Here is a 15,437-nt window from a genome sequence, read left to right as displayed (position 1 = left end):
CACTCCTACTGCTTTTCCTGGTAGCACACTTGTAAGAGTCCAGCAATCCTGACACACAGATTCCAGGAAAAGTATTTCTCCACCTTTCTTTAGCAGGGGCTAATTGGGATTCATAGGTCCCTCATCAGCCCGAGAAATTACTGTTATTTCATCTGCAAGGAGGAGGAATCTGAGGCAGAAGTGCATTGACTCATAAGACTCACAGATGGAAATCACTTGCACAACTCCTGTTCCTGGCTTTTAAACATCAGCCTGATCTTCAGTCAGCCCAATTCCCTCAATCAGGGTGCAGTGAACTTGCAGATCTATCCTACCCACAAATACCACCCAGTGGTAATGCCTGTAATGGGCAGGAAGCCCCTTCCCCTCCTCTGGGGGGACAAATCCTAAACCCTTAACCTAAGGCCTCCAACTCTATCCCTGTCCCCAGCCCCAGGGTGACAGGTTAGTTGTCTGGAGAGGCTGATGGATGTGAGAACAGCATAGACAAAGGCTGAGATGTGTAACTGAGCAGAGGTAGGACCACAATGAGGGGACAAGACCCACAGCTAAGAGTAATAGGCCAAGAAGTCAAGTCAGAGGCTTGTCAGGCCCCCTGAGTGGGGGCCTCTAATAAGCCTTAATGACCCTGACTAGCCTGGAACCTCCCCCAACCCTCTGGTCATAGGCCCAGGAACCCCAGTTAATCTCAGACCTGCACCTTCTGTTCCCGCCTGAGCTACACTGGAAGAGTAATGGTCCCCAACTCATGCCCTGCTGTGAAGCCCCATGGCCTGGACCTCAAGTCACATACTGACCTCTTTGCTTGACCTCAGCCCTGTCTTGTCACCAGGGATCTGCTTGACAACCACTGGACATAATCTACAGATTGACTTTGGTTTGTTTTTAGACCTGCCACATCACCAGCATGCTGCCTTATCATGAGGAGTTTTGATTGGATCTGACCACCATCTCAGGGTCTGTCCTGCTCGCCTTGCTCAGCTGCAGTGGGACTGGACCCTGACTGGCCTGCTGTACCTGGGATCTCCCTCATCTCCTGGACCACAGGGACAGTCAGCTCCTGCTGCTCCCTGTCTGGCCTCTGGTGCCTGCTTAAGAGACTCACGTGGAAACAGCTCTGATGCAGCAGCGAGACATGTTGAGGAAGGAGCTGGCACTGGCCCGTGTGTGCAGGGCTGACTCAATCCCCCTTAACAAGTCATTGGTCTTCAGCAGAAGCAGCATCTGGCGGGGGACATTGTTGAGGAGCTGGGTGATCTGGGGCAAGTAAGCAGCAGCGTTGGACCGGATCTCCATGTCCTGTGGCCAGCCAGGTCGTATCAGGGAGAAAAGAGAGAGAAGGTGAGAGTACATGGGAAATCCAGGTCCAGATGCAGCTGAGATTTGCCAGGAAGAGACAGTGTTTTTACAGACCATGACACTAGGCCAGAAGCTAAAGAGCTCTGTCCTCCTTTCCTGCAGACACTGGGCACAGCACTCACAGCACAGATCACTCTTGCCATATCCCATCTGTCCCTTGGTGAGATAAGGACCTATCTCCTCACTGGTAGTATTAATAGCCTCTCAGGAGAACAGCCACTCACTGTTATCTCGGTTCTTGGTCCTAGGCAGCCTGCAGCAACCAGAATTCATTACTGCCCTTGGAGACTTCTCACCTCACGAGCCCCAAAAGGGGCAGAGCTGCAGGTAGCAAGATTGCTCAGGAAGGTGGAGGCATGCTGCAAGACAACCAGGCTGCTTGCTCTTTCCTGCCCCATGCAACTGATGGCTCTATGCTATACCGGTGAAGCTGTTTCCAAGGCCTAGTTTAGTCCTCTGTCCTCGACACAATTCAGCAGAGGTGAGAAAGCATTATGTAGTTAAGCATCATGTTAACCCAAAAGATCAAAAATTGTCACCTGTCAGATCTAGACCTATATCCTCTATTACAGCAGCCAGTAGCAGATAATTAAGGGAAGAGTTTAAGTCCAAGGCAATCCTTCATGTTCTCTGGTTCTCCAGATTCCAACTAATACATTGCCTACTGTAAGAACCCAGTGATAACTTACAGGCTACAGCCTGAGCCACATAAGATGAGCTCCTCTCCAAATACAAGCCACCAGAGCATGCAAGACAGTCAGCTCTGCCTCTTCTGCCTGTTTTTAGATCTGAGATTTCCCTCACCATCCCAGTAAATGTAGCACAGTGTAGCTGGGAGCTGATCCTATATGCAAACCATGTCCCTACCTCTTCTTACAGAGGCCATGTCATGAATCATGACATGAAATCCAAAGACAAGTCCCTGGAACATCTGAAATCTCCAAAATCCAGGAGGACACATGCAGAGGGGCAGTAAATAATTTCTTACAGGAAGGAGCTCCTTTGTGGGAAATGACAGCTCTAAAGCCTTCTCTCCTCTGGAATGAGGGATGGCCTATATTTCATGATGTGGGATCTCACACTCACTCTTTGTGAACTTCAAACTTATTATAAAGGAACAGACCTGCACAAACTGAGTGTGCAGGTCATGATGGTCAGAGATGTACACAGCTCACACACCACCATGGCTGCTTTGCTACTGACAAACAAATCTTTGTGTCCTCCTGCTTCTATCATTGACCAGATACACAAGGCTTCAGCAAGAAGATGCTTAGCTCTCCTAAATGTTAATTGTTTTGTTCCATTATTTGTTGGCAGAAAATTCCTCGCTGATTATCTCTTATCCCTTTTCCCAGCCAGCATCATTGCAGAGCCTACATTATTTTCCACACATAGGTTTTCTTTTCTATTTCTTTTCTTTTTATTTTTAGCTCCAGCTGCTTGTCCACATCACAAAACAACCACATGATCTGTCATCAGAACTGTCATTTTCTGTCAAGGGCAAAGCCTGTGTACAGGGGAAGAAGTAAGCTATGCCACAGGACCTGAGAAAAGCCCCTTGGCTGCAGCTGCTGAGGCTGCTGCAGGATGCAGCAAAAGACATCATAAAATCAGATGAGATGAGGCTAGCAGCCACCCTGAGCGATCAGCTGCCTGGCCCTGGCTTAAGGCAGGAACTATACCTATGGCAATCCTCTTACATTTGCCCAGCCTGCACCTAAAACTCTCCAGTAACACAAATTGAAACCTCCCCAGACCATCTGCACTAGCATTTCACTGCTTTGCCGTTAGATCTGGCTTTTCTCATGTTTAGCTGAATTTAAACTTAAACCCATGACTGCTTGTCCTGCTTGCAGCTCTCTTCAAGAAATTTGAAAATCACTTCTACAACTCTTCTTGACCTGCCTTTTCTAGATTTTTTTCTGACCTAACTTGCTCAGACTTACCTCAAGGGTTGCATCTGCTTGGCCACTAGTCCTTGTAGACTCCTACTGGACTTCCCCAGTTTCATCAAACCTTTCTCAAGATGCAGTGCCCCAGACTGAGTACAGTACTACAGATAAGATTTTGTTTAGGAAGGTTGGTTCCTTGTCTCACAGGCTGCTGTCATGTTGATACATCTCATGCACACTCTCTGGAGCTCTGCACTGATGGTACCTGCCTACACAGCGCTCAGCTCTTGCTGCTGATAAAATCTTTCAATTCACCTCTAAAGTAAGGGCAAGCAGCAGCTCATTTCCTAATGCCACAGCAAATCTGCTCAGCTCCCCATTATCTGCTGCAGGATTATCTAGTTTCAGCATTAATTGTGTCATGTAGGCAAAGACAACAGAGCTGGTTCCATACACGCAATTCAACTCAATGACAAAGTTCATTAGCACACACAGGGTACCATGAGGCTGCAGCTACACCCCTGGTGTAACCCTCAAAAGCAAGTTGGGAATAAACATTGCTCACTAGCTCAGATTCAACACTGGCCTGGTAGGATTGGAGTCAACGCTGTGCCAATTTGCTTTGGCACCTATGAATCTTTTTCTGGAGCTACCAGCTACAAAACTCACCAGATAAGCACAGTTCTGTTAGACAGTCATTATATTATTTCTGATGTACAGAAAATTAACTCAGATAAAAACCAATCAAATTACTGGGGAGGGGTCCATTACCCAAGGTATCTGACCTACTCATTGCTATTGATAACAACAAGCCAGTGCAGCAAATTCTGCCACATCCATCAAAATGAAGGAACTTTTAGAAGAGAATTTCATAGGACAATATTATAACACTACTTAAATGAACTTCATCCTTTCTACTGTAAATATGTGCAGATAAAAGCAAACCATAGGATACAACACACTTCTATTTACAGACATTCGTCCATTGGCTGGATCACATCACTTTAAGTTCCTCTCTAGAAATAGCACAGTTGGCAGGGCTGCTACTATTCTTAAGGTGGGCTATGTGTGTATCAGGTGTGCGAGGAGGCGTGAGAAGGATCCCAGCATGTGTGGATATGAAAGGGTGGAGAATGTAAGTGCAATTTCCCAGATTTGTAGTGATTGAGTTGACAGGATCTGCAGTTAAGCAACCTTGACTCCAAGTTAATAGGGTTTTTGATTGGGAGGTAATTTCCAGGGGTTTTTAGGAGTTTATATCAGTGCTGATAGTCATTTACATGAATAGTGATAATGCATTATCCTTCTCATGTCTTCCCACCAAACCTTTATGTCTCCTGTACCTTATCCTAGCCTCCTTGATGGTTTCCTGCACAGCCACATTCAACAATTTTTTAAGAAAAGGACAATCTAGAAATGTTTCCCCAGCCAGAAACGGTGAACACTTAGGTATTCAAGTATTATAAAAAATTTAGGCAGCCCATGACAAGTGAATCCGGGAAATTAAATTCAGCCACTATGAAACACATTGCAGAAGGAGTCCTGGCTTTTGCTAGCTCAGTTATCAAAGCAGAAATTGCTACAGAGCTGCCAGGGGCTACCCAGCACTGCTGTAATCTCAGTGGTGCAAGTGATTTTAACAAAGAAAGGCACCTGAGGAGAAGCAAGGGCACATGTTAGGGAAAGACACACAAGACCTACCTCGCTGGCAGAGACTGGTGACTGGTCAATGCCCCTGTTGACAGACTCCCAAGATCTGGCAGTCAGCATGCAGGCAAAGAGAGGATACAAATCCCCCGCCCCAAGCCGTCGGCTGTACTTCTGCACCCTCTTCATATCGGCCTTGATGAGGGCCTGCCAAAGGCGGCAGTAGTCCATGCGGAATGACTCGCTCAGCACCTGGGAAGGGAGACATGGTCCCCAGAAGCCCACAGAGGACAGGAAACAGGGAGAAAAGTCTTGCACCCCTTACCCGTGCCCTGTCCTCCATTTCAGAGTAAAAAATATCATTGGAGGGTCATGGAAGTAATAGGAAAAATGTATTTATATGTGCTTAGAGGGGCAAGGTTCCAGCTGAGTGTGCTCTTTCAGCGTGACGCCCAAAGGCAGCCTCACAAGGCCCTGGAAGCCCATCACACCTACATACCTGGTAGAGCCCATGATCCAGGAGGATAATGTAAGCCTTGCCAGAGGCTGGACATTTCTTCACTAGCACATTGCCTGGGTGTGGGTCACAGTGCACAAAGCCATTCACAAAGATCATTTCGCTGTAGAGCTTCCCCAAGTTGCGAGAGATCTGTGAGGAGACAAGACATGGTCACAGATTGCCACCCACAGTAGGATGCCTGCTGGGGAGGGGAAGCAGCCTCCATGTGACAATCCTACAGGGAGCAAGGGTCTGTACATGCTGATGTCCTCATGCAGAGTTCCTGCAGCTCCTCACACGGATGGATGCACAAGGTGGCTGCTGGCATCTACAGGTAGCAGGGTGGTCCAGGGCATTCAGGGAAGGATCCATCCAGGGAGCACCATGAAGGTGTTTGTGGGATCTGGGGTTATTTAAGGACACTTGTCTATCATAAAGAAGAGATAGTACCTGTGGGTAGGAATGGGGTTTCTGATAATGAGGAGGAAAGTAGGACAGCAGATAGTGGCAGATACACATTCACAGGGAAGGCATGGAATATGCTGCTGAGGTGGATGAGATTGCATGGAGGAATACTCAGGTGTTTCCATCCATGGATGGCAGCAGGACACAGTGGAGAAGGGGTGGGGGGCACTCAGCCTCTCAGTCTCCTCACCAGAATGAACATGGGTTCCCTCTCCCCTCCCTCATCACACTGTTCCCCACTTTCCCTCTTCCTTTTCTGAGACCCATGCTAATCTGATTTGCAATGTCTGTGAAGATGAAGAAGCACAGAAAAGCTGTTTAAATCACCCTGTCACTGTTGTGTCTCTCCACACTACTGCTCCTTATCACCAAGAGATGTTATTAAAGTTAAAAATGTCCTAGGAGCAAGCAAACATCCCCAGGGCACGGGATCAATCCCTTGCCACGCACTAACACAGCAGCCTTGCTCTGCCATCCCACCACCAGCCCTCCCTGCCATCCCAGAGAGGCACAGTGCTCCACAGCAGAGTGCTGAATAAGCAATTAAAAGACAGTCATTATAAATCCTTCCAAGCATGTCTCCAGACACACTGTGTAAGCAGCAAAGGGGCAGCTGTGCCCACAAGCAGAAGTGGTAGAAGAGGTAACAGGGATAGTAACGACAGCTCATCCTGCAGAAAACCAGACAGACAAGAAAGGGCTTGCTTTACCCACTTCTGAAATGTGGCCACCTCTAAGAAGAGCGTTCATTATGAATAGTGGCCAAATAACTACAAATGAGGAGAAAGAACAAGAACCCTTCCTGCAGCACACCAACAGGGACAGCAGTATGATCAGGTGAAACAATCCTCTGTCCCTCAAGTGGGACCTGGAACCACTGCTGAATCACAGGGAATGCTGGCCTGCTCCAAGATGATTCACCCACACAGACGGCACAGCACAGCCCTATGACCTCCTGTAGTGCAGCTTCCCTAACACTATGCAGGTGTTATTTTAAGTACTGACTGAGGGGAGTGATGTTTCCCTTCTGAATCACTGGCAGAGATCACCAGAGCCATGAAGTGACCCTTACAAGTCTCCTTGATCGGCAGGCTCTAAAATTAGATACGACCAAAGTACCAGGTGCTGTGATCTCCTAGAAGAGATGAGTAGCCCTTGCTGACAGTCCAAGGATGTGCCAAATAGTCTGTTTTAAGCCCATCATGTCACTCATTCACAAAGCCTCCCAGGGACCTGTACACCAGAAGGAATGGACTCCGACATCATGACTGATCACAGCATCAATCCTGACATTGGTGCACACACTGGACTAACCATGCTTGGCCCTCGCTGTCTCAGCTGCTTGTCCTCCAGGGGCATGGAAAAGCACAGAATTATTGAAAATGAGGACTTGGGGACAATCTGGGGCCCAATATGATGCCTCATACCCATCGAACAGATTTCCAGACAAGGGCTGGCAGTTCCACAAACCGGTTGATTGGACATGGCTGAAGGGGTTGTGCAATCTCCATCCTTAGAGGTTTCACAGAGCTGACTAGCTAACACCCTGAGTAAGCTGGTCTGACCTCATAACTGACCCTGCCTTAGAAGGAGATTTGATAGAAGCCTTCCTGAGGTTCCCTTCCAAACCCCAAATATCCTAGGATCCTACAAAAACGCCTCTCACCAAGTTATCCATGCCACCCTCATAGCAGCATCTTATGATACGGCTGCAAGCTCCAGATGCAGAGAAGGTCCCCCCTCCTGAGTCACCATCAGCAGAAAGGTGACTAAATAGGTCTATGGTCATAGCCTCTTGCAGCCCATGATGCAACACAAAAGCAGCTCGAGATCCATCTTCCCATCCTCCCATGAAAACAGAGGGGTCATAGCCCAGCTCAGACCCACACGCTGCGTCACGGGTAGAAGACAATGTTCACTGCAAGATCCCCATCCTCTCTCTCTTCCCTGCTGTACTTACATTTACCTCTCCCCCAACATGCAACCTTGAGTATCTCCAGTATCTTCAACTAAACTTTATGGCTTCTTTAAGACATATGAATGTATTCTGTACTATTTCATTAGCATACAAAAGATATTTTACAGGGATTTATGACACAAGCATATAAACAGTCTTCACTTTTGGAAAAAATTTACCATGGAGCTGTGGTGCACACTAAAGTACTTACACATAGTTTTGTCTGTTGTCATACCTCTAAAATGGGATACAAAATAAATTAAGATAGAAAGTAACAATACTGCCAAATTCTAAACAAAATAGGAAGCTTTACACTCTAGGTCTTAGAGTGTAATATGAATAACAACCTATCATTGTAATTCAGACAAAGGAAGTTCACATTTCTTGAGAAAAAGTTTAGGAAAAAAATATGAAACCTTTATATACATTAATTCTTCAGTACTGTGCCTTGTCACTTCGGGCCCTTATTCCACCCTTATTGAGAAGACACTGGATAAATAATATCTACAGAATTCACTTTGGAAGAACACAGCGAGGTGAAATGAGAAAACAGACTTATGAAAACCTTTGCTCAGGAGAAGGGAGGAATTCAGCATGCATTTCAGCTGTGTAAGACCTCAGGGTGAAGGTGCATCACAAATTAGAAAAAAGGTTGCAATGATTTACAGAAGCAAAGACCAAAGTTAACACACAGGCTTTTTGTTATGACACAGAGAGGTCATCAGTCCTTTCCCTGTTTATCATCCAACAAAACAAGGTCTTTATCATTACCAGTGTCCCTCAGCATTGTTCTGCTGCACACTGTAAAAAAATAATAATCACTCTTGGAATTCTGCATTCACTTCCAGACACCTCATTAAGACAAGAGATGCAGACTACACAGAGGGAGTTCAGAGAAAGCAAATAAATGAGCAGGATGCAGGAGGGATTTACTTGGGAAAAAGATTAAAAGAGAGCTGAAGATTCCAAAGCTGGCTAAGGAATGGCAGACGAGGAACAGTCTACCAGTTAGGTTTGAATAGCAAGGAAGCAGAAGCACTTGTAGTTCTGTATGTGCTACAAGAAATACAACTAGGCAGAAGCAGGTGTAATCATGAATGGCATAATTTAGGCATAACACATATTTTAGGCATAACAAAAACTATGCTAATCAGCAAGCAGAGCTTAGCTTGATACATCAGGATGACATCAGGCTCTAGGTCTGGCCAGAGGCATGTCCTTGCCTATTGCCAGAGGGTGTGTTATTGCCTAAAAGAAGTTAAATTTGCCTGTCTGTGCAGCAGCAGAACATGATGACTACAGTCACCAAGTGAGCCTGTGGCCTTACCAGTCAATGCAAATACCAACCTGCCATTGCAAAATTATGCAACATGACCATGACACGGTGTCAGGGAAACCCCACACTTTCAGCCCAATGTTTTCATTTTGAAAAAAAAACAGAGCTGAGGAATAAACAGATTGCTGACAACAATCAAACAACAGAGTGACAGATACTTGTATAACAGCCCGACCTAGGAGTAACTCTCCACCAACCTAAGCACAAGAAGTGCTTTTCATGTATCAATCTGGCAAGGATGCTACATGTCACAAACCATCCTATGTGAGTTACAAACAAATACAGAAGAAAATAAGAATGCAGTGAAGACATTAAGGTTTGTTACTGTACAGCATCACAGTCTTTCTATAAACTGGCCAAGTTCACTGGAAATATGTGAGACAGAAAGTATAACTTTGTCAGCTGTTCCAAAAATTTACCCTTTAGATGGTCAGAACCTTTCCCCTAAATCCCAGCCTAACTTTAACGATGTTCAGTTTAAATATTTCTTTAGCTAGCATAATCCTAGTGTTTAACTAGTTCCATTCATCTCCAGTATTTACTACCCCAGTGTGTCGACCAGTCAGATAATAATCAGGATAATAAACAGCAGAAATTTGCCCCATTTCTACAGGGTGCTCCTTCACCTGGTGTGTCCTAGGAGTCAATCTGCCTTTTGCACAGTTCCACTGCATAAGAAAGACACACTTACACTGCAACCAATATCCTAAAGTTAATTCTAATATGGCACTTCTCTCTGACAAACTCCCAGTTTATTTAAGAAACTCTTCTCACTAGTTTTCAAGCACATGACTTTTCACTCAACATTGCTCCTTTTTATCCCTTTCTACTACTTCAGTCCTCAAGGCCAACAAGGGCTATTGCTACTCTGGTCCTCCTCCATAATGTCAGACCTCCCAGCCTGGTGTCATCAACAATCTCCTTGATACAGTTCTGTTTATGTTGAGGTCATCACCAATTTGTTAAGTAAGATCTGTTTGAAGAGCAAACCTCACAAAACTCCACTATGGTAATTTCTGTCCACCATTGCCTCCACAAGTTTCTCACCTACTTTGCAATTTCCCTACTAATCTCCACTTTTTCTAGTTAATGGAGTCATATCCAGCATACCAAATATTTTAACAAATACACCTACTGCACTTCTGTCATCTAATTCAGAGGATCCCAAGCTGTAGTGCAGCTTGATACCAGCAGTGATATATTTCTTCTTGTATATCTACACAGCCACAATATATTGCTGCCATCAGTTTTGAAAGCCTAGACAACCTGTCACCCTTGCCCCTGTATGCAACTCTCCCCTTAACAAATCAGCACATCCACTGACAGAGCGATGTGACAATAACAGAACTCTAGAAAGTTCATCACAAATGAGTATCTTTAAAAACACCAACACGGAAGAAATCTCTCAGAAAAGAAAGAATGCATGCAAATTCGAGCTTATGAGTATTCCTACAGTAAAAAGCACATGTATCATGCTCATGGTTAGCTGCAAGGTAACAAACCAGCCTGGTTTTATCTGGAGAAAGTCACTGATCCTTTCCTGGACTTGTGAGCAAGCTGGAGTGGTTCTGCCTCCATGCCTCTAACTGACATAAAGAAGAAAAGCAAAGGAAAAAATACTGTGTCATAGTCCTGTAGAGATGATCTCACTGCCTTGCCCCTGATAAGTCCTAGATGAGACTGCCTGATAGGGCATCATCCCTTCCTGTCCCACCTCCATCTGTGACTGTCTCTTTAGATCAGGAGCAGATACTAGTCTCTGGCCTTAATTTGGCTGTAATATTTGCCAATTATTTCAAGAGATGGCGACACTAACTTCTATTGATCTCATTAAAAGTAAAGGTCGTTGTGCAGCTCATTTCTCAGGGCTCAGTATTACCTCCTCCGGCCAAAATAATAGCATTGATTTTGGAACCTTAATCGAAGGTTAATTGGATTGAAGACTGTATTGGGTTTTTGCTTGCTTTCAGTGTTGTTATTACAGCCATCATGTAAGGGTTTGCTTAATCCTGCGAGGGCAATTCTGCCCAATTAAACTGGTGTCAAATTAGCAAAGGGTGTGAATGGACAATAGCCACAATTTGAAGCCTTCTGTGTCTCTGCTCCGAAATGGCTCTTATCCACAGCAGATTAGGGTGGTCACAGTAGAGATTTTATTTAACACTCTGTCCTCTGTGATCCAGTTGTGAGGATCAAAAGTGCTGTTAGACAGTACTATCACTACACAGTCATCTAGCATCACAGCAAGGTGATGTCTGAACACACTTGATATCATTAAGACACAGGAATAGTTTTTAGAACTCCTGGAGTGCACTCCTAGCACTAGTTCTGTACTCTCTGTTGGGGACTCAGGAAATTATTTTCATGCTCAATGCTCCATCTTCCATGGCACTTAAGTGGGGAGAAACATTATGATTCATCCACCCAGGGAACTGAGGGACTAACTCTGCAAGTTTGCACAGATTCTCAAAGGGACACACCTAGAGAAGACTAGTCATTGTTTTTTTAATTGTTTCTTGCATCTCTGTCAGACCCAAAATGACCATGGGGATCATCTCCCTTGGCTTTAAATGCAGTTGGTATTTCCTTGGATTTAATGTAAAGCATCTTGCTGAGTCTTAAGCAATTGATTGACATTGATGTTCAATACCAACTTTCAGTTAGAAACAGATTTGTGTGTAATTTAACTCTTTTACCTGGTGTCTGTGCACAGTCCAAAAGCTGAAAATACTGGAGGTCACTATTCTTGCTTATCAGTGCCTTGTGAATTTCACTAAGCTTCAGACAAGATGAAACGTAGGACAATCTGCAAAGAAACCTTTCCCCAGACTAACTCAGCAAGTACAAAGAGCAAGAGTAGCCATTTTCCCCAGAAAGAGTGTTCTTCTCCATGCTCCGCTTCATCTAACACTTGAGTGTTAGAAGCACAAATACTTGAGACATGAGAGGTTTCCACTGCTGACAAAAGGATCCCACCCTGGGAAATACCACTTAAATTTTAGCAGCTACACGGCTACAGCTCCTGACTCTTGGCAGAAGGGTAAATCCCAGACTGAAAGCATATTTCAAGTTGCAAAGCTGTCAGCTACAGGAAGGTACTGGGCTCTTTACTGAGCTAAGAGATACCGTTCCAGTGCAGAACCCATTTAGTAACAGAAAGAAGCAAAATGCCACAGTAGGATGGGGTAACAGATGGCAATAACTGCACACAGTAGCTCATCTTAAGTACCTTAGCTGTTTGCTTTCCAATTCTCAGCTGGACAAAACACTTTCCTAACTTCTGAATCAACCATGGCTCATGATCAGGCTCTTAGCAAGCTGAAGTATATGGCATCATTTCCTTTCCTTGACTCAAATCCAAATCAGGGTGATCATGGGGACTCTTCACTTGGCTACCTGAGCTGGCTGGTTAGTTTGAGGCAATACACCACATGCCATGACCGCATCTGGAAGCTCCACAGGTCCTACAGCCTGCTGATACAGCAGCCCCTGCAGAGACAGGCAGAGAATGCACAAGGAAGGACATGGAGAAGCCATGCGGCAAACCAAAGATAATGTTAAGATTTGTATACAAATAAGGTCTCTCTAAATTAATCAGGTATAATCAGAATGGATGCAAAAGGAGCATTTGTGCCATTTGGGATCTTCTTTAAAAATCCATGCTCTAAGTAGGCTTGCTATCCTTACTTTCCTCCTGTATACAGCATGCTACAAATCCCCTGAGAGCCCCTCAATCTAATTTTTCTCTCTTCCCCGCCCTACTGACTTCTTCCAAATATACCTCCCCAACCAAGACTGCAAATGTTCTTACGTTTTGAAATAGGAAGAGACCAGTTTCCAGGCGCCCCCTTCTTAGCCCTGCCATGTTGTGGCCTTCCCTTAAAATTCCTGCCAGCTCACCCTTGATAACTCTCCTCTCCAGATTTCCCTTTCACTGTCAATATCCTAGTTGTATGTTCCTCCTCAGCTACACTTGTACATGAATAAGTAACTGCTCCACAGGCAGATATTTCAGTGTTTGCACTTGTCTTTAGAAATCAAAGCCTTCTCTGATTAAATGCCATTACAATCCAGCACTCGGACGGATCCAGAGAGATTAATGTGCTTTTGGGCAGCTTTAATGATAATCCTGCTACAGACGGTATTAAGTAAATGTCAGTAACCTGGTTTGAAGGGAGCTTTCACCTCAGGGATCCTTTCCATTTAGAGGAGAGAGGCTCAGCTTGCTTTTCAATGCTGCATTGTCACAAAAGAGAAATCCTGCTTAGTGAAGACTCCTCTTCCTCCACACCGTAAAACAAAATGGAGTAAGTTGATAGAGGCATTGATAAAATAAATAGATACGGGTGATTTATAGGGAGCTCATGCATCTCTTGAAAGCCAAGACTGCTGTCATACTATAAGCCAGGTTACGGTTTTGCAACCCCCTCCTCATGCTCCTTTCAGTGTCTGCTGCCTTTTGCTCATCTCCCCACCATGCCATGCAGTCCTTTACCCAGGGCAACGACAGCAGCAGCCAATAATTAACCCAGGCAATATTTGTCCCCATCTGCTGCACCTTGCTGCAGGAGAAGTCTGGGGTGAGCACTGCCCCTACCTCATCTTACTGTGGCCATAATAACAGACCTCTTTTCCCATCACATGATTCTGACAGGCTCAGTATTCCCTCCTTTCTACCTTGCTTTATTGGCAATGAGTAAAAGTTAATCATTAATTTCAGGGGGTAGGAAGAGAAAAGGAAGAAAGAAAATTCAGTCCTGCCACTGAGCTGAGTAACATTCTCTACCTGACAGATGGCCAGAACTCTCTGAGGCTTATACTTTGCAGTAGTAGAAGTCTGTTGACAACTTTTTAAAAATTACTTCTTAGCTATCATTTAGAGACTAGCTCAGACTCAAGAAAATACGTGATTTCACTTCTGCACAGAACATATTGTGCCAAGTCATCACGAAACAACCTTCCCAAAGGCATGGATAAGCAAAAAAATTAGCAGAAATTTTCAGCCTACATTGCTCCCATCACAAGCAAAAGCCTCTGCAAGTTAGAAGAACTGAAATTAGCTGCTGCTCTACAACCTTGCTATCTCCAGCAGTTTGAGAAAATTCAAAGAAAATCCCAGGGAGCTATGCTATGCTAGCTACCTCAATACCAGAATGGATCTGCTGCCTGAGATCTGTGAGGAAGCGCAGCTCAAAATCTAAATGTACATATTGCTCAAGAGTCCTCTCATTAATGCATCAAAACAAGCCCTTCTGACTATTTCAAGACTTGAGGAGTATTCACTCTCCTATCTGAGCATGTGAGATAGATTTGACTTCTGCCTATAGCAGAATTATAAGATAAACTCACTCAAAGAAACAACTCTCTTACTTTGGACCAGCTGACTTGTCCAGATGAATGGAGCTGACCATGTTTTGCTACAGACAGAACTTTTCAAATCTCTCTTAATAGCAAAGTCCATGAGATAAAAATAATAAGAAACTGAAGTTGTTCCTTTAGGGTGACAGGAACTTCCATCTTGAAACAAACCACGATGTCTTTAATGTAAGAGCATATGCCTCCTTGAAGATGCCCCTAGCTCTGCAGCATACAGGAGAGTGTTCCCCAAAAGGGATTATGTACTTTTCAAAGGAGCACAAGAACAGATCTCTCAGATCGATTGCTCTGTTCACATCTCTGTGTGCTTATTCTTCTGCCCCATCCCATCCTGTCTTGTCAACCTCCATTTTGCATCAAGGTCAACATCAGTTTTGCATTGCCCACCATGCCCAGTTCAGAGACGGCTGAGAAACTACCTCATTGACGTTGATGCCATTCCTCTCCATATAGGCCCTGTCGTTCACCTGTCCCCCTTCCATAAACTCCATGAGAAGGACGCGCCTTGTTGAGAGCTCCCAGTAGATCCTCGGGACCTGAAACAGGAACAGATGGGTTAGGTCAAGCAACAGCTTGGGAAAGGAAGGAGAATGTATCACACAAATCCCAGAAAAAGAGTAAAACTGGAAGCAGCTGAAGTGAGGACTTGGTTTTTTGATGAGCACAAGAGAGGTAAATCCATCTATCAGCCTCTTCCCCAGGACAGCAGCAATGTGTACAAGGATAACACACTGATTTAACCACAGCAGAACCTGATCTCATGCAACATTTCTGGCCACACTCTACAGGATTTTGACCACCTCCCATTCCCAGTGATGTCTGAGAACTTTCTTACCTGCTCTGCAGCTCCTCTAGCTGGGCAGTTTAACTAGTACCTATTGCAAGTTTCTGAATCATCCACTCAGC

The 15,437-nt window shown here is 44.8% G+C and overlaps 1 protein-coding gene across 4 annotated transcripts in view; it reads right to left on the bottom strand.

The window, feature by feature from the left end:
• Nucleotides 1-15,437, bottom strand: part of ADCK1 (aarF domain containing kinase 1) — an 80,647-nt gene that overhangs the window by 4,434 nt on the left and 60,776 nt on the right. For all 4 annotated transcript variants that reach the window (XM_082284075.1, XM_082284078.1, XM_082284076.1 and 1 more), the window contains 4 exons: nt 14,951-15,067; nt 5,398-5,547; nt 4,953-5,150; nt 1,106-1,299 (listed from right to left, as the gene is read on the bottom strand). In XM_082284075.1, the coding sequence (XP_082140201.1) occupies nt 1,106-1,299; nt 4,953-5,150; nt 5,398-5,547; nt 14,951-15,067 (659 nt within the window). The remainder of the gene's footprint in view (nt 1-1,105; nt 1,300-4,952; nt 5,151-5,397; nt 5,548-14,950; nt 15,068-15,437) is intronic.

The sequence above is a fragment of the Coloeus monedula genome (genome assembly GCF_965178545.1).
Source record: "Coloeus monedula genome assembly, chromosome: 6".
Lineage (NCBI taxonomy): Eukaryota > Metazoa > Chordata > Aves > Passeriformes > Corvidae > Coloeus > Coloeus monedula.
This window is presented reverse-complemented; position numbering and strand designations above follow the sequence as displayed.